This window comes from Sinocyclocheilus grahami, unplaced genomic scaffold (genome assembly GCF_001515645.1).
Source record: "Sinocyclocheilus grahami isolate Dianchi unplaced genomic scaffold, SAMN03320097.WGS_v1.1 scaffold45.1, whole genome shotgun sequence".
In the NCBI taxonomy this organism is placed as follows: domain Eukaryota; kingdom Metazoa; phylum Chordata; class Actinopteri; order Cypriniformes; family Cyprinidae; genus Sinocyclocheilus; species Sinocyclocheilus grahami.
The window spans coordinates 1809721-1834702 of record NW_015505224.1 but is presented as its reverse complement, the minus strand read 5'-3'; the positions used below and the strand labels follow the sequence as shown (position 1 = coordinate 1834702).

The 24982-nt window shown below is 35.7% G+C and overlaps 2 protein-coding genes across 2 annotated transcripts in view; both read right to left on the bottom strand.

Annotated features, from left to right (window-relative positions):
* Nucleotides 1-14476, bottom strand: part of LOC107582519 (transmembrane protein 150A) — a 48960-nt gene extending 34484 nt beyond the window's left edge. Inside the window, exons 1-4 of the mRNA XM_016268408.1 lie at nt 14226-14476; nt 13577-13777; nt 2877-2924; nt 540-626 (exon numbers count right to left, since the gene is read on the bottom strand). Of these exons, the coding sequence (XP_016123894.1) occupies nt 540-626; nt 2877-2924; nt 13577-13641 (200 nt within the window). The 5' untranslated portion in view covers nt 13642-13777; nt 14226-14476. The remainder of the gene's footprint in view (nt 1-539; nt 627-2876; nt 2925-13576; nt 13778-14225) is intronic.
* Nucleotides 14477-17002: 2526 nt separating this feature from the next.
* On the bottom strand, nt 17003-20876 carry ftr14l (finTRIM family, member 14-like). The gene is made up of 6 exons (XM_016268447.1): nt 20478-20876; nt 20222-20317; nt 18193-18426; nt 17945-18104; nt 17477-17536; nt 17003-17379 (listed from the first exon to the last, which is right to left on the bottom strand). The coding sequence occupies exons 1-6, from the start codon at nt 20874-20876 to the stop codon at nt 17003-17005; spliced, it is 1326 nt and encodes a 441-aa protein (XP_016123933.1).
* Nucleotides 20877-24982: the final 4106 nt, after the last annotated feature.

The window sequence follows — 24982 nt, the reverse complement described above, 5'->3', positions numbered from 1 at the left end:
TTAAAACCATTGTTATAACGTTACATAAACACTGTAAAATTGTAAACTAGAATAAAATTAAATATTAAAAATATTGTTTGTATTTAACACATTTTCAACAGTTAAAAACTGTTTAAGTTGGTGTAAATAAAACTTAAAAATAATAAAATAACTGAGACTGAAATTTTTTAAAAACTAGACATTTTTTAAAAACAAAAACTTATAAAAATACAAGAAAACTTACTATAACTGAAATTAAAATGAAAACAGAAATTATTAAAATAGAAATTAATCATAATATCTTTTTAAAGTAAAATAGCATCAAATTGTAGTGCTGTCTGCATTTGTAAAGCTCAAGCATTCAACCCTGTCACTGCATGAAAAAAGTACACAAATATTTTTCTCGAATTAATGTGAAGCATAAATTTATCACTACTAACAAAGTAAACTTTAGTCCCAAACTAGCTAGGCCTTATACCTTTGCTAGCTTTATTTATGCTAAACCTATAACCCTGTTATTCATTGGCATAGTTTTTTTCTTGCTGTTATTTCATACAGACCTTATGAGAGGAACATTGTCCAGAGTACAGCACATGGTTGGTCCCCTCTGCATTGGCAGATCCACCTCACATGACTGGTTATACATCCTGTAAGTAAACAAATACACAGACAACCATGTTATTAATACACATATGGAGTTAAAACAGAGCCAAAATGAGTCCATCGGGTCTGTGGGAGTCTACTTTGAGATACTTTGAGATTGTTTTGACAGTCGCCATAACTTCGATTCATACTACACCATACAGAACTCAAGGCAAACATAATGTGGCTACACTTCATTACTAAAGCAAACACATCCCGCACTACAGGACTAATGCTCCTCCCTCCAAGCGAAAAAAGTAAATGAAAGACCACTGTTGTTTCCTGAGTATAAAAATTACCCAGGAATGCAAAGCACTTTAAAAGGTAAAGGCAGCCTGTGGGCTACGTTTCTTAAAGGAGACATATTATGCCCCTTTTTACAATATGCAATATAAGTCTCTGGTGTCCCCAGAATGTGTGTGTGAAGTTTCAGATCAAAATACTCAACAGATCATTTATTATATCATTCTGAAAATGCCTATTTTGAGTGGAAGCAGAAACACGCTGTTATTCGGGCCTGTGTCTTTAAATGCAAATGAGCTGCTGCTCCCCGCCCCCTTTTCCAGAATAGTGCTGCGCCATTACAGCTTGTATCTGCTAAAAACATCTGTTTTGGTTCTGATTGTCATGTTTATCGCACTGAAATCATGCGTTTTAAACCATATGAGTTCAAATTTCTGATATACAGTTTTCTGAGTGCACACATCTGATGCACACGGACAGAAAGCGGCTGTCACAGCATGTGAGTACTAGACTAAGTTCTCATTCACACACAAGTTAACGTTAAAAACACATGAGTTACAAAAACAGTCGGTTATGTCTGTGAAGGTAAACAGCTGGGAAATAAATCGCATGTTTATTTTAGATCTGTGTGGCAGCAGTAATATACAGTAAATAAATCAATAAATCCACTGCTCTGTTGTCTCCTCTGAGGCTGGGACTGTAAATAGTGTTCTGTGCTCGTCTGTGCAGACAAAGGCAGAACAGTTAGCATGTTTTTTTCAAACTTTCGTCATGGCATTAGAACTAGTACACCGTTGTCACTTGTGAAAACACAATAACGGCGCCGTGGGTGTAAACTTACAGATTAAGGGGCGGTAATATTATAATGAGATCACTTTGCCACTACACCAAGGGAGCTAAATCAGACGCGCTCGTTTTCTCAGACGCTTGCAGAAAAAGGCTTCCCAAAACAAAGTTACTGGGTTAATCTTTTTCACATTTCCTTGGTTGGTAGATGCACCGGGGACCTGATTATAGCACTTAAAACCTGGAAAAGACAGATTTTCATGATATGTCACCTTTAAACAGACCAAGTCTGATCTTGTTTGCTCAGCTTCAGCTCTACATATGACACCTAGTCAGAAAGTACATTTTTCACTGATATTCTGGGACAGTGGGTTTTTTTCATCACTCATATTAATGATGAGTAATCCTCGGTGACCGCCTCTGCTCACGGACCCACACACAGACCCCATTATTACTGCTTTAAATAATTAAAGCACAATGTGCACCTCCCAAAGCTCAAGAGCAGCGCTAACACTGAAGTTACCTAGTCACCGCTATGCTCCATATGCTAATGTTTGACTAAAGCTCTCATGGTATGAAGCACAACTTAACCTGCGACTAACAATAAAAATAAACAGGATTAAATTTCTCACTGGCTAACACGTCCTTGAGCCAAATAAAGTTAATGAGAAACTCGTTCAACATCTCATATCAAATACACTACTCATTAGAGCAGATGACGCCAGAAGAAGTGTAGGAGATACAAAGTCAGGAGGTCTCTCTCTGATGTGGGCATGCACTTTAAAAAGGTGTTATCAGTAAATGATTAATAGCCTTAAAGCACATGCACCAAAATGAGCTATTTTCTTTAAAAAGATGATTATATGCACATCAGTTAGCAACATAATAATAAACATGTAAAAATAATAATAAATTATACAATTTTGTTGATAAAAAATAAACAAAAATAATACATATTTTTTAAAAACTTGACATTTAAAGTGTTAGTGTTTCATATTTCATGTGTATTATAGAATTTAACATTATTTAACATTTTAAAATATTTTATATAAAAATCATTCAATTAAAATATATAATAATATAAACTATATAATAATAAATTATAAAATATTCAATAGTATAAAGCAATATAAAAATGTACTATAAATAATAAATAAATTTAATAAATATGTAAATGTAATAAAATAATAAAAAGAAAACGCAATAATCTTTAGTAAAATTCTTACCAGTTGTCCACAGGACAGACATGCTGGTTATACAAGGCCATGGCATACCTGGGAAAATAGACATTATGATACATTAGCCACACAATATAATCAGTGAAAAAAGTTTTAAAAGAAGAATTAAGAACAAACTTATATTTCATTCCTATTTGCAAGGACAAATTTGTCTAATTTAAAAAGGATTGTGAAAAGTGAATTTCTGAACCTTTATTGTTGCATTGGTAATACTTTGCAATTAGGTCTCATTTGATAACATTAGTTAATTCTTTAACTACCATGAACTAACAATAAACAATATATTTTTTACAGCATTTATTGTATTTAATAAAAACATTTATGTTTATGTCAGTTCACAGTGCATTATCTGATGTTAACAGATGCAACTTTTGATCTTAAAAAAGTATTAGTAAATGTTGAGATTAACAAAACGATGAATAAAGGTTAAATAAATGCTTTAGAAGTATTGTTAATTGTTAGTTAATGTCAGCTAATGTAGTTAACTAATTAAACCTTCTAATGGTTAAGTGTTACCATTGAATCTGTACATAATAAACATCATGTAAACAGAATGGACATAAACAAATTTGAATGTCTTTGAATGCATCCACAATAAAACTGTTTCAAATCAATGTTTCAAGTCAAGCTGACCACAAAACCAATTGAAACCACTCATGTCTGAGATTACACAAAGAGACACAGTACAGGCCTAAGGCTTAGAGGTATGAAACATATAAAATCCAGCAAGTTCATGACGCTTATGGACAGACAGAAAGAGCTATCAAAAATATGTGCTGGTGTCCTACACCACTGCAGCAGCCTGAGTATTCACTGATAAAACCAGAGTTTTATGACCTTTTGGCATGTTTCCTGCACCAAAAACCGGAAAACTCTAGAAATTTAGTCAATATGACCTGTACATCTTCAGCTTACATCAGCATTATGTGTCATTCTGATGCAACAAGGTCAACACCCTCCTGATCCAGTCACATCGACCCTCAAGAGATGAACACAGGACCATCAGATAACAGTCAAAGCAAACGTTTGCCTACAGATTTGAACAGAATCTGATGAAAGAGCATTTCCAAGCAAAGCAAAAGTTGCTTACAAATGAACAATGAGACAAGAAAAGCTATTACGTGCTCTGTGGAAAGTAAACACACACGGCACCTGCTGCTGGATAGCATCTCTGTCCGTCTTTCTCCCATGCGGATCTCACTGTTGACATACACACACACAAACACATTTGCATTTGTCCAGCATAACTGCATCTGACAGCACGCAGGGTCAGGAGTGGGCTAAGCAGCAATTAGGTTTGTTTTCATCTCAAGTAAATGTGTGTGTGTGTGTGTGTACTGATAAAAATTATTTTGTGGTGAAGTAAATACTACATAAAAACAAATGTAATTTCTACATTAAATAATTTAGTTTAGGCAAGAATTTAAAAAATAAAGTAAATTCTATATTAGTACTCAATTTAAGCTTGTAGAAATTAAAGTTTGAACTTATGAGTATATTTTACTTGGAATTGTTTGTTATGTTTGCAAGGATCCTTTAAGTAAATATCAAAGTTATGATTCCGTTTTTCCCATCATGCACTGGGGCATGAATAATTAAAAAGGTTAAATTTTTCACTGTTTTCGAGTTGTATTTACACTGTTTTGTGGTTGCTTTTGTTGTTAGGTTTAGTAACTTACTGTTTTGTGACATCTGGAGTTCATGTTCTGCTCAAAATGACCCATTCATACTCAAAACACTATTCACTGATTGTTACCGTCATTGTGTATTGTGTACCAAGTATTGAGGTCTCTGTGTTCATTTGGGTAATAATTATATTGAGTGGACATATTACCTTAAAAGTAGGGATGTAACGATTAACTGCGAGCCGGTTGAAAATTGATTCAAGTATATGAGGATTCAAATCGGTTGAGATGCTAAACAAATCGAGATTCATTTAGGGGTAGGAGTTTATATGAATGTATGTCTGAAGGGAACTTACTGTCTTTAGAAAAGTTTAGATGGTATTTTTTCTTTTTATCTTGCCTCTAATGCATATTAAAGTTCATAAGTGCAGCGCTGCTTTGTTTACAGCTGAAATTTTATTTGTGTTGTTTTAAAATTTCAATTTAGCTTTGTTATTTACATTTACATTATATTTAAATTGAGTCATTTAGCAGACACTTTTATCCAAAACGACTTACAAATGAGGACAATAGAAGCAATCAAAACCAACAAAAGAGCAATAATATGCAAATGCTATTAGTATATTATTATAGTGTTATATTTCAATTTCACAAAGAAACGTGGAGCTTTTTGTCCAAGCAAAAATAAAAGGACACATTTAATTTATAATTTGTCTTAAATCTAATTTTGTTAAAAAAAAATCGTGAATCGAATTGAATCGTCAAATCAAAATTGTGATTCGAATCGAATCGTGAGTTGAGTGAATCGTTACATCCCTACTTAAAAGGATAACAAGCTGTCTACTTGCATACTTACATGTTTGTAAGCGAACCACATGCTTTAATAGCATGGTTTTTCCCAGTGCCACATTGTTTGACTAAATTTTATAAACCATGAATGAATGAAATGTACTTGAGTATCGCAGATTTAACTTAAAAATAATAAGTAGAAATTACTCATCAAACTCTAACTGGCTACATTAAATTTACTTATTTCCTTTGCTACATACATTTTACTTAATTCAAAACTTAAATTTTACTTAAAATATATGTGTGCAAAAACTTGCAAAAGAAAAATTAAGTAAATCTTACTTATTGTTTTTTTCAGAGAAATAACTGTTATTTAACAGCACAATATTTTACAGTGATAAGCATTACTTAAGTAAAATGTACAAACAAAGAGTCAATAAAATTTACTGGGAATTCCCAAGTAAACTTAACTTAAAAATGTCTATTTAAAGCTACTAATAATTATGTTTAGGCTTTTAATTGGCACATTTTTGTAAATTAACTAGCCTTTTCTGAGTGAAAATTGTTTCCAAGCTTTTTTCAAGTAAATCCTACTCTAAATTTTTTTCAGTATGTGTGTCCACAAGAGACAGATCACCTGAGCCTTGCACTACACTTAGCACAACGCTGAGAGAAATTACATTTGGTAAACAAACATTCTGCCATCTGCCCTGGCTGGTGTTGTGAATAATCACGCAGGCTGTTACCAGGTCACTCTCAACATCCCAAAGAGTCACACAGGCCTTCCTCAGAAAACACAGTCTGGATACAGAGTAACCCCCAGCCCATCTGCTCACCATAAGATTTGGATTCGCTCTCTGAAATAACTCGTGGCAGTTAAAGTCGATAGTGACTTTTTTGGCTAAACGATACTTCTTCATTTTTGTTCTTTCAAAGGGATAGTTCATACAAAAATTACATTTCCGTCATCATTTACTCAAAATCGTGTCATTCTAAACCTGTATGACTTTCTTTCTTCTGTGGAACATAAAATATAATTTAAATAATGTTGGTAACCAAACAGATTTGGTGATTATTGACTTCCATTGTATAAACTAAAAACACTGTGACATGTTCTGCAGAAGAAACGTCTAACAAAATGGGGTGATTAAATGACAGAATTTTCATTTTTAGATCGCTTTAAATAAAGACTTAAGTTAAGCCCTGATGAAGGTTTATAGTATTTGCTCATTTCCAAGTCAAAACTAGAATGGAAATACTAAAGCCTGGAATAGGAATGTCCAAAAATTATTTAAACAAAATTTTTAAAGCAAAGGAGTTGCATTTTTCAACATCAAACTGATTTGTGTAAGGAAATCAGTTTTATTTACTATTGTTTGCATTCTGCTGAGTCAATTGCAAAAAGAGTGACAGATTTGAGAGCACAACTAAAAATGTGTAATGTGGACGAAAAGTGCTGCAAACTGATATGCAACCACATGATAAAAATATTAATTAATGCATCATTTTTTTTACATTCTATATATTTTCAATGTTTTAAAATTATGTATTGTGTTTTTTAAATAATATAATTATATTGCAAAAATCTCTTTAAAAATGTATCACAGTTTCCACACAAATATTAAGCAGCAAAACTGTTTTCAACATTGATAATAATAAGAAATGTTTCTTGAGCAGCAAATCAGCATATAACAATGATTTCTGCTTTAAGTAAATATCAAAGTTATGATCCCGTATTTCCCATCATGCACTGGGGCATGAATAATTAAAAAGGTTAAATTTTTCACTGTTTTCGAGTTGTATTTACACTGTTTTGTGGTTGCTTTTGTTGTTAGGTTTAGTAACTTACTGTTTTGTGACATCTGGAGTTCATGTTCTGCTCAAAATGACCCATTCATACTCAAAACACTATTCACTGATTGTTACCGTCATTGTGTATTGTGTACCAAGTATTGAGGTCTCTGTGTTCATTTGGGTAATAATTATATTGAGTGGACATATTACCTTAAAAGTAGGGATGTAACGATTAACTGCGAGCCGGTTGAAAATTGATTCAAGTATATGAGGATTCAAATCGGTTGAGATGCTAAACAAATCGAGATTCATTTAGGGGTAGGAGTTTATATGAATGTATGTCTGAAGGGAACTTACTGTCTTTAGAAAAGTTTAGATGGTATTTTTTCTTTTTATCTTGCCTCTAATGCATATTAAAGTTCATAAGTGCAGCGCTGCTTTGTTTACAGCTGAAATTTTATTTGTGTTGTTTTAAAATTTCAATTTAGCTTTGTTATTTACATTTACATTATATTTAAATTGAGTCATTTAGCAGACACTTTTATCCAAAACGACTTACAAATGAGGACAATAGAAGCAATCAAAACCAACAAAAGAGCAATAATATGCAAATGCTATTAGTATATTATTATAGTGTTATATTTCAATTTCACAAAGAAACGTGGAGCTTTTTGTCCAAGCAAAAATAAAAGGACACATTTAATTTATAATTTGTCTTAAATCTAATTTTGTTAAAAAAAAATCGTGAATCGAATTGAATCGTCAAATCAAAATTGTGATTCGAATCGAATCGTGAGTTGAGTGAATCGTTACATCCCTACTTAAAAGGATAACAAGCTGTCTACTTGCATACTTACATGTTTGTAAGCGAACCACATGCTTTAATAGCATGGTTTTTCCCAGTGCCACATTGTTTGACTAAATTTTATAAACCATGAATGAATGAAATGTACTTGAGTATCGCAGATTTAACTTAAAAATAATAAGTAGAAATTACTCATCAAACTCTAACTGGCTACATTAAATTTACTTATTTCCTTTGCTACATACATTTTACTTAATTCAAAACTTAAATTTTACTTAAAATATATGTGTGCAAAAACTTGCAAAAGAAAAATTAAGTAAATCTTACTTATTGTTTTTTTCAGAGAAATAACTGTTATTTAACAGCACAATATTTTACAGTGATAAGCATTACTTAAGTAAAATGTACAAACAAAGAGTCAATAAAATTTACTGGGAATTCCCAAGTAAACTTAACTTAAAAATGTCTATTTAAAGCTACTAATAATTATGTTTAGGCTTTTAATTGGCACATTTTTGTAAATTAACTAGCCTTTTCTGAGTGAAAATTGTTTCCAAGCTTTTTTCAAGTAAATCCTACTCTAAATTTTTTTCAGTATGTGTGTCCACAAGAGACAGATCACCTGAGCCTTGCACTACACTTAGCACAACGCTGAGAGAAATTACATTTGGTAAACAAACATTCTGCCATCTGCCCTGGCTGGTGTTGTGAATAATCACGCAGGCTGTTACCAGGTCACTCTCAACATCCCAAAGAGTCACACAGGCCTTCCTCAGAAAACACAGTCTGGATACAGAGTAACCCCCAGCCCATCTGCTCACCATAAGATTTGGATTCGCTCTCTGAAATAACTCGTGGCAGTTAAAGTCGATAGTGACTTTTTTGGCTAAACGATACTTCTTCATTTTTGTTCTTTCAAAGGGATAGTTCATACAAAAATTACATTTCCGTCATCATTTACTCAAAATCGTGTCATTCTAAACCTGTATGACTTTCTTTCTTCTGTGGAACATAAAATATAATTTAAATAATGTTGGTAACCAAACAGATTTGGTGATTATTGACTTCCATTGTATAAACTAAAAACACTGTGACATGTTCTGCAGAAGAAACGTCTTACAAAATGGGGTGATTAAATGACAGAATTTTCATTTTTAGATCGCTTTAAATAAAGACTTAAGTTAAGCCCTGATGAAGGTTTATAGTATTTGCTCATTTCCAAGTCAAAACTAGAATGGAAATACTAAAGCCTGGAATAGGAATGTCCAAAAATTATTTAAACAAAATTTTTAAAGCAAAGGAGTTGCATTTTTCAACATCAAACTGATTTGTGTAAGGAAATCAGTTTTATTTACTATTGTTTGCATTCTGCTGAGTCAATTGCAAAAAGAGTGACAGATTTGAGAGCACAACTAAAAATGTGTAATGTGGACGAAAAGTGCTGCAAACTGATATGCAACCACATGATAAAAATATTAATTAATGCATCATTTTTTTTACATTCTATATATTTTCAATGTTTTAAAATTATGTATTGTGTTTTTTAAATAATAATTATATTGTACAAAAATCTTTAAAAATGTATCACAGTTTCCACACAAATATTAAGCAGCAAAACTGTTTTCAAGATTGATAAAAATAAGAAATGTTTTTTGAGCAGCAAAGCAGCATATTAGTCTGGAGTATACTAAGACAGTACTCTCCTATCTAAGAAAGAGGCTAGGCCGAATGCTTCATAATGCTTCATAATGTTAGAAACATGTTTTCATTAATGAATCCTCTTCTAATTGCTTATTGCTCCGGGTGTGTGTTCACGGTGTGTGTGTGCGTGTTTGTTCACTACTCACTGCTGTGTGTGTGCACTCGGATGGGTTAAATGCAGAGCACAAATTCCAAGTATGGGACACCATACTTGGCCACACGTCACGTCTTTTCCTTTCCTGTCCTTTTATGTCTTTTTACGAACAACCTCCTAAACAGATGGCAGGCTCCACCAGTGTCCATACTCGCTCCATTCAACATCATATACTCCGGTCATTCACAAAGACATCTTGTGCTGCGCATCCACAGCAGGTATATGTAAGTGTGAGAAATTAATCAGCAAGAGCTTTAGGTCCAATCAAACCAAACCTGATCTGATTGGAAAATTAGGGTCCATCCCCAACCAGAGATGCACAATGCTAATATTTCCAAACCTTTCATCACAAACACAGAGGACACAGATGTAGCTCTGACAGTTTCAGCTGTTACCGTGCACAAGCTTTAAAATATAAAGCCTTTGTTATGAATAAATATTCTCAGTGTTGTTTGCATAAACAATGTGTTCAACGTTGCAGGGAACAGCGCATATTTGTGGGACTATTCAAGCCTGTGTGACGTTACCATAAACAACAGCCTCAACGTATAGTAATAACGTCCAAGACTGACAGTTTCAGCTGTTACCGTGCACAAGCTTTAAAATATAAAGCCTTTGTTATGAATAAATATTCTCAGTGTTGTTTGCATAAACAATGTGTTCAACGTTGCAGGGAACAGCGCATATTTGTGGGACTATTCAAGCCTGTGTGACGTTACCATAAACAACAGCCTCAACGTATAGTAATAACGTCCAAGTGGAAACACTGACTTGGAAACTTACCCTCACATAAATGGAAATGTTTTTTTTTACAATGTAGCCTGAATAATTTAAACAACCGTTCCACTGGGGGCTACGTACTACTCAAAAACTGCCTATAACGTTTAACAAAAAAAAACTTACTTTTGATTCAATTCAGTGTGACTATTCAGCAAACATTTTCAGTTGTGCTCTGAACTGTTAGTTGTTGTTATTTTTGGAAACCGTAACTCATTTCTTGTATAGGTCATAATTAGAAGTTTCATTTTCAGCTATGAAAACATGCCCTTTCTTGCACAGATAATGGAAGAAAAAGTCTCTAGAACGGCCACGTTTAGTCCATGTTGTATTGGGAACTTCTCCCAGACCGTCACTACAGGAGTCATGGCAAGAATAAACCAAACATTCTCTATCTGGCATAGTAAATGAGAAGCCGCTGATGCTACTCTAAGTTGCCCTCCTCTGTTTTACTCTCACAGGCTTTATGTAACCACCTCAGTGACTTCAAACTCAAGGCTCTACAGGAGAGGAAGGGGATCTTGAACTCCCCGTAGAAACAGGGCGCCTGCAAGCATTCCACAGGAAGGAAGTAGGGACAAGCAATGAGACGCCAGCACAGCTCCGCACCTTCAAGCAAATAAAACAGCATAAAAGGTATTCCACATCCACTTGATCACAGACTTCCAACAACTGTGATCACACACGAAGTTAAAAAACTGATTTCCTTAAAAATGACTCTTCAGTCAATCACATGCTGGTTCATGCACAGCTCTCTTCCTGAACATCATGGGTATTCTCTCCATTTCTGTACCATGACGACTTTACTAAAAATGACCTCAATGTCTTCAACATTTTTCAGGCAAGTTCAGGCGAGTCAGTCATGGGCAACTTTGCAGAATTTATGTATAGCCCACTCCTCAAAGAGTAGCTTCAGGAATTTTACTATAAATTCTACTGAAAGTGGCTGCATTTCAGATGTTTTGGCTTATGATTTAATGCTTGCAGAAATAATACACCTTTCCACAACAAATTATGTTACATTGAAAACTGCACAATTCAGATGCAAGTTTGAGGTGTTTAAAACAAAAACAAAAAAACAAGAGACATTATTTTGGGAGCGATAGAGGCAATCTCTGTATACTATATTTAAAAAAAACATTTAAATGCAGCACAAACATAAAACTAGGGTTGGGTACCGAAACCCGGTATCAATATGGCACCGGTACCTATGTAACCGGTATGTACTAGAACTGAATCCGAACGCAGATTTCGGTGCCTCATTTCGGTGCCATGCCTGAGCTATCGACTGAAATATTTGTCTTCTGGTTCTCCGAAACAGACGTAAGAAGCATCATCACTGGCACTGCACGTGAAAAATAATTTCCCGACTGAGAAAATGCACGTGAACTCAAGTCGGAAAGCTCTAATAATACAAATCCAACACATCTTTGTAGTAACGAGAGTGTCCATGTTGTTTTCACATTCCGACTTAAAAGCACAACTCGGGAAATGAGAGCATCCGAGGAGCAGGTGAATGCAGTAATTACACTTGCTCTGATGGCAGCAGGTAGCCTTCCGTTAACTAAGCTAAACATGCTTAAATGAAAATGCCTAAAGCTAAACCTCCCTTGTATTCACATTTCTAAACCTGTTGTCCAACAAAAGAGAAAATTATAACCTTTTTACTCCACAACACCAGTCAAATGCGTCCTTTTGTGATCTGATGAGGCTTCTTGTCACAGAATGAGGCAGAAAATATGTTCTATATGCTACTTTAAAAAGAATACATCGATTAGCAATTGATTATAAATTAGGGTGACCATAAGTTCTCTTTTCACCGGACATGTCCTCTTTTTGGACCTACAAAAATGTGTCCAGCCGGGATTTCTTTATTGCCCAAAATGTCCGGGATTCGGCTGTTTTCTTAATCCCACTCCTGCTGAATCTCTGACCATTGCCTCCTGCTCCCGCAACATGTGTTTCGCTCCCGTGATTTTCGTGTCCACTCCTTTAAATATTCTAATATTGTGTATAATTTTGGCGCATCAGGGAGAGGCTCTCAGGATGCGGTGTATTTAAATATTTTTGAATGAGCGTTTGCGCTGTTTACTTTCACTTTCACTTTCGATTTAGCGATCACAGGCACTCTGTGTAAAGGTAGCACATCTTACAAGATTAGATATTTGTCAATGAGCTCAGGATCTGTTAAGCAGCAAATACTCCAGCATGGTCTTGTCAGTCATCTCTCCTTATTCTCGACCTGTGATCAGTCAAAGCTGACTTCTGTAGCTTGTTGGATACAGGGTTGCCAAGTCCTTGGCACCGGTATCGAAAAAAACCCAAACGATACCCAACCCTACATAAAACTGTGATATATTTGCATAAAACGAACTGGCTTCAACATATTCTACGTGTACCAGGAAACGCACTCCGAATTTGTTCTGACAAGGTTCTCTCAAAATTCTAAACAGATGTTCTTCCCATACATTAACTTCTCAATAATGTTCTCAAAACATTACCACAAAAACATTATTTATGCATTGTTCATGGAATGTTTTTTCCTGAAATGTTTCATTTGGATGATCATCTAATGTTTTCAAATGCTACTACTTGTTTCAATTTGCTCAGAGAACATTTAAAAGTAACGTTTCCGTAATATTTGCAAAATTATGAAATGAAATATACCCACATTCTTAGCAAAACCAAGACATTTTGACCATTCAGAGAACATAATGGGAACTTAATGGAAATGTTAGCAAAACATCCTTTTTCGTTAGCTGGGCACTGGTTACATCACACTATTAAATTTGTAACATATAAAAGCTACATCATTTATTCTTCCAGACCATAAAGTTGCAAATTGACCAAGACTGTAAAATAAACACTGTTGAATTGGTGTGCATCCAGTTAAAAATCAAACTAGGTTGAAAGTTATGTAATGATCTATCAAAGCATACATGACACCTGCACGTTATCCATAATAGGTATGGATCCGGAGCATGATCCATATCAATATCCAAAGCATGATCGTTTCATATGATATGACATAAAATGGACTTACACAACCCATATTCCAGTGATGGTGAGAGCTGGGAGGCTGATGGGTAATATCATCCACAGAGACATCTCCTGCACACGATCCTCTACTGCTCCCTTCAAAAAATCCACTTTTTTCGCCTTCGCCAGCCTGTCTCCCTCTGCTCATCAATGTGCATTTATACTTGTTGCATGACCCCAAACTGGCTTATCTTAAAGATCATATCTGCAAAACAAAATAAATCTTCTTTACAATGACAAAAACATGATAAACAGTTCCCTAGACTGTTAGCTGGCATTTTGCATGTATGATATTGTAATGCACAATGCATACCAGTTTGCCAAGCTGTGAAATTTGCATTATTCTACACACATTTTTACACTTTTGTTTATTTTGTAAACATTCTTAACTCGTAGTTTATATCTGCTATTCTGTCTATGCTCTTCTCTGGACCTGTAGAAACAACAGAGCATTTCGTTGCCTGCAATTACTGCTGCATGCATAGCTGGTGTGCATTTGAATGAATAAACTTGACTATAATTGAAAAATGAGTCGCTTATAAATGTATAAATACATCCTTTTGTGTAACAAGGCAAAATGGCCGAGTGAAGGTGCAGTTTAACCTAATTGTAGCATCCGTGTGTGTAGTGTATGTGTGGACACTGTCTCTCACCTTCCCTCTGTGATTGGGGACAGCAGACGCGTCTCCCACCTTTGTTAAACTCTCAGACAGAGCGCCGACTGTTCAGAAACGGACCGCATCAATCGCCAGTGACCGCTACAGGTTTATCGTTATTCCTCAAGCGTCCAAATGACGGCGGCTGAGTAAAGTTCCTTCGCTCTCGGTGTTTCTCGGCAGGTTTGTGGTGCCTCGCTTCTCTGTCTCGTGTCCCGCCGTGTGGACTGAACTGAAGGCGCACTGTTTAAAACAGTCCAGCTGTTCGCACAGCTCCGCCTCCCGACACAACCCTAACACACACTGCAACATCCTGATACACTGTACTAAATGTTTGTCATTTTGAAGTGAAACGATGTACAAAAACCTCTACTGAGAAAAACACGATGTGTTTACGTACTGTACGTTATCCTACACAGAAACTAGATATAGATACAATACATGTAAAAGAGATAAAAAGCATTTAATTTACAGTAAACAGCTATATTACATTCAACGTCTTTGAAGTTTAGTTATATGTAGGCCTGTATTCAGTGTTGGGGAGTAACTAGTTACATGTAACGACGTTACCTAATTAAATGACAAAACTAAATGTAACTGTAATCAGTTACAGTTACAAAAATGTTTAAATAAATTACAGTGACTTATGAAAATGTTAATGATTAAAATTTTCACACACAGATTTAACTGACTGCTCTAAAATATGAAATAATGTTTCAGGAGTTTAGACACAGAATAGGACACCTGCTTATTCAATAACTGTTTTATTTCCTATTTTGGTATGTACTTTATTTTTAGGATGAACTGTTTTTACCAAGGCATTGTTAGATGTCAGTGTTTCCTATCATAGCTATGCAAAGATTTTATTTCTAAAACAGTTTCATAGTTATTAATCTACTTCTTGTTATAATTTTAAATCTGTATTTAACCTCAGAACGATCTCAAAGTAAAAAGAGGTGCTAAAATCTGCCTTCGTGGTGAATGTCATTGTATATATACGTACATATACTCTGAATATTATATAGGCTATTATAGATATTATAATTCTAATTTCAAATTTTAATCATGGTTTATAAAAAGCCTAAATTAATAATAATTTTAAATCTGTATTTAACCTCAGAACGATCTCAAAGTAAAAAGAGGTGCTAAAATCTGCCTTCGTGGTGAATGTCATTGTATATACAGTACATAAATATACTCTAAATATTATATAGGCTATTATAGATATTATAATTCTAATTTCAAATTTTAATCATGGTTTATAAAAAGCCTAAATTAATTACATTACAAATACTTTAGTTGTTGAAGTAGCCTAATTCATTACATTTAAAATATGTACCATTAGTCTTTGTTTGATGGAGAAGCCATTGTACATTATGTGAGATGGGTAGCTAGAAGTGATCATTTGATGCAATGTCATGACGTACTTGCTGAGAATGATCTAATTAAGTTGCTGATATTTGATTTGGCAGTTCTTAATTATCATCTTTGATAATACACGTCCCCATCACTTTCAGCCATCTTCAAATGTTATTCATGTTACTTAATGTTAACTCAAATTCAACTTTCCACGCAAATTGTTATGCTGATAATATAATTTGTATTAATAAATTTTTTTTTTAATCATTAAGAGGGTAGGAAAAAATGCAAGTGTTTTCACTAGTGGTCAGTGGCCACAGACTTTGACCAGTGTCTTGAATCATGAACAATTGCTTATCATCTTGTAATCTTCAAGTTAGAATCTCTGCTTATTTTCCTTTCAAACTTATTTAACACCAGTAAAGTTTCTGTTTAGATGAGCTATGTTGACCTGACTGGCTAATGTCTTGAAAAACTTTGCAATGAGTGCAATGCTTTTTTAGGCCTCAGACATCATTGCATCAAAAGTTGAGCTACCTCTGAAGTAAACCATTACAAGTGACAGAATAAGTTAGCTAAACAATCTTGTTGAATGAACATGATTATCATTATAATACGTATGTCTTGTCTATGAAAAGCTGCTACTTGTATTTAATAAAGTGGTTGTACATCCAGATGTTTTGTTCTGCTAGACAAGATATACGATTCATGATCTAAACACTTACATTTGGTTTTAGTACTGATAGTTCCCCTCTGATTAGATGTGCTACTGGTGTTGCAATGTTCAATGCATTACTCATCTTGTCTAAAAAGCACTTTTTATCAGACAAGCATCAGAGCTGACACTGTTATCCTGCTGCAGGGATGGTCAGATTTTCAGAATAGCTGTTACCAAACGTATTCTGTCCACACAACAATACTCAACAATAAATATGGTCTTTAAATAAATACAGTTTCTATTTCTACAAATTGCCATAGCAACAACCAATATGAAGAAAAGAAAACACTATTTCACAGCTGTACTGGCTGCTACTTGTATTTAATAAAGTGGTTGTACATCCAGATGTTTTGTTCTGCTAGACAAGATATACGATTCATGATCTAAACACTTACATTTGGTTTTAGTACTGATAGTTCCCCTCTGATTAGATGTGCTACTGGTGTTGTAATGTTCAATGCATTACTCATCTTGTCTAAAAAGCACTTTTTATCAGACAAGCATCAGAGCTGACACTGTTATCCTGCTGCAGGGATGGTCAGATTTTCAGAATAGCTGTTACCAAACGTATTCTGTCCACAGAATAGCCTACTATAAAAACAATACTCAACAATAAATATGGTCTTTAAATAAATACAGTTTCTATTTCTACAAATTGCCATAGCAACAACCAATATGAAGAAAAGAAAACACTATTTCACAGCTGTACTAAGGAATTGGGGACAGGTATAGTTGTGCTTTTGCTGTTATGTACAAAAGAGTACTTGGATTCAGAGCAGTACAAACTCCAAGACTTGTCATTCCCCCCAAAGCTGCCAGCGTTGTCATTTCCTTTCCTCTGAATCCCCCTGTAAGTCACAGCGATGTCTATTTCCGTGCCACTCCACTCCACTTCCCAGTAGTAGCGACCGCCGGCCAGACCCTCCTTACACAGCACCTGCTGCCAGTATTCGAAGCGATTGGGATGCTCCGGGTACGACATTGGCTTGTTGCTCATCCGCACAACTGTGTTTCTGTCTGACAGGTGCAGGTTTGGATGGGCTGTTGAAGGATCCATTGAGAGCTGACAGGAATCTAGTTCGAGAAGGGATGTTGTTATATTAATCAGCATAAACAAATGTGTTTATGTAGCACATTGTCTTATTATTGATTATACTGATTTTAAACTTACATTCTAAAAACTCCTCCCTTTTTGCAGGGTCCAGAGTCTGGAGAATTTTAACCTCCTTCACTGCAAATTAAAAGCATGTATGGGTAAATATATTATATAATATATACATATATACACTACCGTTCAAGAGTTTGGGGTCAGTAAGATTTATTAAAAAAATTAATTAATACTTTTATCTTTTTAAAAAAGACAGGAAAGAGGGTAAAGATTTTACAAGCATTTCTATTCCAAATAAATGCAGTCCTTTTGAATTTCTTATTGTTCAAATAATTTAAAAAAAACACTATAGCATGGTTTCTACAAAATACCATAGCAAATCAGCATATTAGAATGATTTCTGAAGGATCATGTGACACTGAAGACTGCTTAAAATTCAGCTTTGAGATTACAGGAATAAATTACATTTCAAAATATATTAAAATAGAAAACAGTTTTTTTTATAAATTTGTAATAGAGAGTTTCAAACACCTGCAGATGAGATTTTGTTCAGTTCTTCTTTGCTTATGTCTTCTAATTGCACTTTCAGGTCAAAGATGGCTTTCTTTGCATTGTCAAAAGTGTGATGAGGGGCTAATGTCAACTTGGACAAGTCTTCATATCCAGAAGGAGCAGAAAGAGACTGCCAGCTCTAGGAGAAAATAAGCAGATATGTTATTTAAGGAACTGTTTAGTGAAAATGCAAATGCATTGTTGGCCACAGTGCTTTTCAACAATACCTGTAAGAAATGAATATGATCGTCGGATTGGGACAGCTGCTCCAGGTCATTATGCTTCTTTCTCAGTAATGTAATCTCCTCCTCCAGCCTGGCCAGGTGTCCCTCTGCACGTGTCAGCAGAAGGGTTTCCTGGGCTCGGATCATCTCCTTCACTTCTCCATGCCTCCTCTCTAGTGCCCGCAGCAGTTCCGCAAAAATACGCTCATTTTCATCTAGTACACTCTGAGATGAATGCTAGAATGAGAAAAACACCATGGATGAGACAGGGACTGTTTTTCACTTTTTTTTTTTAACCAGTCAAATGTTTCCTCACATTTAAGACAGGGAACAGATGAAACAGCAGAAGAACCTTTTGGGAATCTATAGTGAACAGTTCTTCAAAGAGCCATATATTTTAATAATCTAAAGAACCTTTTTCCATGATAAAGAACATTTTGTAGAATGGAAAGGTTCCATGGATGTTACAGGTGCCATATGGAATCACTGATATCAATAAAGATCCTTTATTTTTAAGAACACTGTACAATAAAGTTCAACTAACATTAGTTAAAGGGGTCATATGATGCGATTTCAATTTTTCCTTTCTCTTTGGAGTGTTACAAGCTCTTGGTGCATAAAGAAGATCTGTAAAGTTCAACTTTGCGCTGTGGATCGCCAGATCGGCTTTCACCATGGACGAAGCGGAGTCCAGCCCGGGGTCGTCACATGTGGTTGCCTCAAGCCCTCCGGACGCTCCTTCGTCGAATCCACCGGCCACACCATTCTCAAGCCCACGGCCTCCGCTCACTCTAGCCCTCCGGCCGTTCCTCACTCTAGCCCTCGGCCTCTGCTCATTCTAGGCCACCGCCACTCACTCTAGGCCACCGTGTGTGACGCTGTGTTTCATCGTGAAAGCGAAACTACTTTGTTTGGCCTTCCAAAAATGGACACGACTAGAAATCAGTGGTTAAGTTGTATTTACAACACTGGTCCAGAACACTTCAACTCAAATATTCAGATGTGTGCAGCGCATTTTATGGAGGACTGTTTCCTGATCCTGGTAGACTAGACTGATGCAATGCAATGCAACGCAACGCGTAAAAAGACAGTATAAGTCATTATAATCCGTAATTATGTCCCCACTGGATGCAACAAATGCCTCGTTTATAATGGGTTTTCATGTTTTTGAATCATTGCTCCGTCCTGTCAGGTCATCATCACAGTATGGTAAGGGGCGTAACATTTCCGTCACACGCTTGAGGTATTCGGCCAATCACAACGCACTGGATAGCTGGCCAATCAGAGCACACCTCGCTTTTCAGACCAATGAGCTTTGTAAAAATGCGGGGCATAGAGGAGAAACAATAATGTACAGTATGTGGAAAATAATGTTTTTTTAACCTTAAACCACATAAATACATTTCATTACACCAAATACACAAAATAATGTTCTTTTTAGCAACATCATATGACCCCTTTAATGCAATAAATATCATGAACTAACAATTTACAGTATTTAACAATCATTTGATTTATAATCATATATTCATGTTTAATACATGTTTATTCATGATACTTTAATTAATGTTAACGTGTACATCCTAAAATGCATTAGGATAGGTGCAGGGATTCCAAAAGTTTTTTTCAACAGAACCCCTTTGACCAAAACGTTTTACTTGAAGAATCACCTGAGATTATAAAGCATTTCAAAAAATGAGCAACACATTTGCATCAACACATTTGTTCACAGTTCTCATTGTCGGTTAATGGTCAAATTACATTTAGTTTTTTGTTTTTTTGTAAATATTCTATTTTGATTGATTTATTTCAATTACACTTTTATGATTTAATTAATTATTAGCTTTTCATGAACTCACAAGGTCCTTGCAGTTTCCTCACAAACCCCACTTTGGGAAACCCTGACCTAGTGCATTAACAAATTACAACAAATTAAACCTCACTGCAGCAGCAGTTTATTTAACATAAGCAGTTAACTAACATAATAGATATGAACAGAAATTTCTTCCCAATGATTTTCTAAATTCCTCACTTTTAGGGATGCAACTGTCTGCCTGAGATCTTGCCATTTCTTTATCCTTTCTTCAATTTTCTGCTGTGAAGACATCAGTTTAGCCCCAAGCTGTTTCTGTTAAAAAAAATTGCACATTTGTGAGACATTTACTGGTTGATCTTCTCATTGTGAGAAAGCACTGAATGTATAACGATCATGATTTAGTTGCATTGAGTAGCAAAGCCACTATACGCTTCTTCATGTCAGTCAATGTTCTCTCAGCTGATAAGCTCACCTGCTTTTCTGTCCGTTCAGCAGCTGCTGAAACAATATCATGTTTTTTGTGTTCCTCCATGATACACAAAACACAAACACATGCTTGGTCAGAACGGCAGAAAACCTCCAAAAGTTTATCATGTTCCGCGCAGATCTTCTCACGTAGCTGCCCTGTTGCCGCCACCAGTTTGTGCTTCATGAGAGCTGGATACTCATAATGAGCCTGGAGATGCGTCTCACAAAATGAGGTTAAGCATGTCAGACATGACTTCACTGCTTTGTTCTTCTTAGCCAGACAGAAATCACACAGCACTTCTCTAGAGCTGTTCCGGCTACTGGAGCTGCTGTATCTTCCAGACCGCCCGGGTTTTTCCAGAGTGCTGTAACGGCTTTGGTTTGCTGTACTTCTCCGAGACATGTTTAAACTCTCATGGCATTATCCAAAGACAAGCGGTAAAATGTAGTTTCAATGAAACTGTACCGACACATCCATTATATAGAGGAATGTGAAGCATGTGCGATAAACCAGTTTACCAGGTTAGGGTGACACCACCTGGATAGGTGTGACAGCTGATGTCAGAACAAAGAGAAAAGCAAATATGTGAATTTTGTAACATAAACATTGTAAACATCTTTTACACACACAAGGCCATTGTGTTGGTGATCCACAATGAGGAGTAAAAGACTGCGGTTTCAGCTGTAAATATTTTATGATGTCAGGCTAAAAAAAGCTGTGTAAGTTTCCTCTAGTGAAAACTTGATTTCTCTATATAAACTGTTGACTGTTGCAACACTGAAAAAAGAAAATTTCAATTCAATTTTCACATGCAACTGAAGCATCAGTTTATTTGATTTTAAATTACACACATTCACAAACATATATGCCTAGATTCATGATCTAAAATAGCTTTCCTGAGGCGTATCCAGAATCTCATGTTACTCAAAGGGTCTCTGCTCCACTTTTAGATAGATAGATAGATAGATAGATAGATAGATAGATGACGTAGTTTCTAGATTTAAGACATAGTTTTAAAACATACATATGAGTAATATTAACTATATTATGTGTTGTTCTTACCATGGTACATTCCTGTCCTTGTCCAGAACTCACCAAAAATAAGACTGAGCCTAGGAAAATCATCCATTCCCCATATGCCATGATCATTGTTAGAAATGATCTTGCGTGAGATCTATGAAAAACTTGATGTGACATAGAACAAACTGTTATACAGGAGATTCTAGATCCTACAGCAAACTAGGAGCTTTTCTCTCACTAGATCAACTTGACATAAATCTGAGTATTCTCTGCTGTCTTAGTATTGCACATGCAAACATCAGTCACTTTTCCTTTTTGATTTAAAAGGGAAGTTATTTGTTTCCAACGTACATTACCATGATGCATAGAAAGACCTTAATTTTAAGTTTTCAAAAGGAGCTTTGCGTTGGGAAAACTGGTTTAACAACATGTCAAATTCTTCACTTGTGCTTGATGTGCCATCTAAAAGCAAATACATACATTTAATATAATGTATAGAGCAACATATTATACAATATATTTTAGATGGTAACAATATTGCTTACCTTGACAGATCAAGGACTCGCAAAAAAGACAAAACTGGTAAGTGTTTCAAAACATTAAAGGGGTCACATGATGCGATTTCAATTTTTCCTTTCTCTTTGGAGTGTTACAAGCTCTTGGTGCATAAAGAAGATCTGTAAAGTTGCAAAGACTAAAATCTCAAATCCAAAGAGATATTCTTTGTAAATGTTAAGAGTCAGCCACACCTACCTAAAACGGCTCGTTCTAACACGCCCCCACATATCTACCTCACTATGTGGGAAGATTTGTATAACGCCGCCCAAATGTTCACGCAAAGAAAGAAGGCGTAACTTTTATACTCACTGTAGTATTGTTGCCGCTTTCCACCATGTCGTGAAGGCGCTGTGTGTTTCATTGTGAAAGCGAAACTACTTTGTTTGGTCTTCCAAAAGAGGACGATATCCGCTTCATCATGCCTAGAGTTGATCCGTGCTGGTCGCTGAGGGAATACATCAAGTATTGATGTATTCTTCCGGATCGGCTTTCACTGTGTACGAAGCCCAGGGTCGTCACATGTGCTTGCCGCTCCTTCGTCGGATCCGCCGGCTGCGCCGTTCTCAACCCCGCCGTCTCAGCTCACGCTAAGCCGGGGCTTCCGCTAGGCCGCTGTGTTTTTCGTTGTGAAAGCGAAACTACTTTGTTTGGTCTTCCAAAAGAGGACATGACTACAAATCAGTGGTTAAGTTGTATTTACAACACTGTTCCAGAACACTTCAACCCAAATATTCAGATGTGTCCAGCACATTTTATGGAGGACTGTTTACTGATCCTGGGAGAGTAACGTTAGACAAAAATGCCGTCAGTTCTGACTCACGTAAGTACGTTTTCATTTAAAGGATTTGCCACTGATGATTAAAACGCAAGTTTTGAGCAGTGTAGCATAGTGCTTGTTGTTTGTCATTTCTCTGATCACAAATGCAGACAGGGTGTTGTGTTTACACGTCGCGATGCAATGCAACGCAACGCGTAAAAAGACAGTATAAGTCATTATAATCAGTAATTATGTCCCCACTGGATGCAACAAATGCCTCGTTTGTAATGGGTTTTAATGTCTTGTTTCATCGCTCCGGCCGGGACATGGCATCAACAGTATGTGAGGGGTGTAATATTTCCGTCTCACGCTTTAGGTATTCGGCCAATCACAATGCACTGGATAGCTGGCCAATCACAGCACACCTCACTTTTTCAGACCGATGAGCTTTGTAAAAATCGACGCGTTTCAAAAAGGCGGGGCATAGAGGAGAAACAATAATGTACAGTATGTGGAAAATAATGTGTTTTTTTTACTTTAAACCGCATAAACACATTTCATTACACCAAATACACAAAATAATGTTCTTTTTAGCAGCATCATATGACCCCTTTAAAACTGAAATCCAGAGTTTGAATGGAGGAAGGAATACTGGATGTAGCTGAGGTTTCTTCCCATGCATGAGTAGTCCAGATTCTCAGTAATCTGAATGAATGAATGAACGAACGAACGAACGAAAATTATCAAATTTCCCAACAGCAATAAATGGAAAAAATACAACTTTTGTACTCAATTCTCCAGCACCTATGAAAAAATAAATCATGAAAGCACATGAAATTCATCTTAGGTGATCTCAGCCGGTCATAAAAATGTGAATCAGCCTTATAGGTCATTAATTATGAGGAACAAATGCCATGGGTTTCAACAATGGGGAACTATGGGCAAAAGAATGCTTAATTTTTATAGATATTTAATGAAGAAGTACCTTTCTGAATAGACAAAAAGATTTATGTGAGCATGTGTTCCTCCAAGCATTATTTTTCATTAATATTGTGGTAGTCCAGGGATGTCAGATATACTGTAGAACTAGTTACTGTTGTGAAAGTCTCTTCAATTGTATAGCCACTGAACATTTTTAACTCTGCAACCAGAGAAAAAGCCAGATCTGCAGTGCTCAGCATGAAATATATGCTCAGCACTTAAGCTAAGTTCATACTACACGACTTTAAACGTCAGCAGATCGCTGTGCTGTTCAGACTACATGACTTGATTGTCTGTCTTTAAGTCGTTGTGGTGTTCCTCTATGTAAATGATCCGCAACCGGGGGTTACACAATACACAAGCTGACAACAACTCTGTCACCCAACGACTCTGTTCAATAAAGTAAAAAAAAAAAAAAAACACAATGTAAATTTTACAACCATAAATGGCCTGGTACAAAATGCTAAATTTCTTATCCAGACAACAGACAAGCATCATAGCATAAGGAATCATAAAAAAGATGTTCTGTAGTTTCAATTTGATCATCACAAAAGGAACAGTTGTTAAACGTCAAGACCACATCAACGTCTCAAAAATTCTCTAGAAGGATATACTCCATTAAGAATTTTTAAATGGACTTCCTTCGCTTTTGGTGCAACTGGACATTTCAAATATATTGTTCTTAAAATTTTAACTTCATCCTTAGAGAAATATTGGAATATTACTCTTTTTTTTGAAGAAAAGGGATATAGTTCATTAACAAAAACATTCCGAATTACAGTATTGGATACATTTATATAATAGATCATTTATATAATTAATTTAATTAAGACAAGAGGGGAGTAATACATGGCTTGGATTACAGGGATCACTTGACTTGCCCACTGATATTTCTTTTCATTACAAAATGGTCAGTCTATACTGCATAATATTGCAGATACAATTGCTGAGTGACGAGTGTCACGCCCCTGGACTCTTTGTGTTGTGTTTTCCCTCCCCAGGCGTGCCGTGTTCCCTTTAATTAGTCATTCCTGGCACCCAATTTTCCCAATCACCCAGTGTTTATAAGCCCCAGTCCTTTCAGTTAGTGTTTGTCGGTCCTCAAACGTCATTCCTTGTGTTCCAGTGTCTCCTACGTTCTCCGTGTGATCATTAAAGACTGTGAATTGAAGTTATCTCCGTGTCCCCTCGT

Bases quoted from the DNA above. Each gene is read 5' to 3' on its own strand.
- ftr14l (XM_016268447.1), bottom strand. From the start codon at position 20,876: ATGTCTCGGAGAAGTACAGCAAACCAAAGCCGTTACAGCACTCTGGAA. The intron at 18,105-18,192 runs GTATTGTTGAAA...ATTTTCTCCTAG, and splicing joins ATCATATTCATTTCTTACAG to AGCTGGCAGTCTCTTTCTGC. The intron at 17,537-17,944 runs GTGTTTGAAACT...TTTAATTTGCAG, and splicing joins GAACAAAATCTCATCTGCAG to TGAAGGAGGTTAAAATTCTC.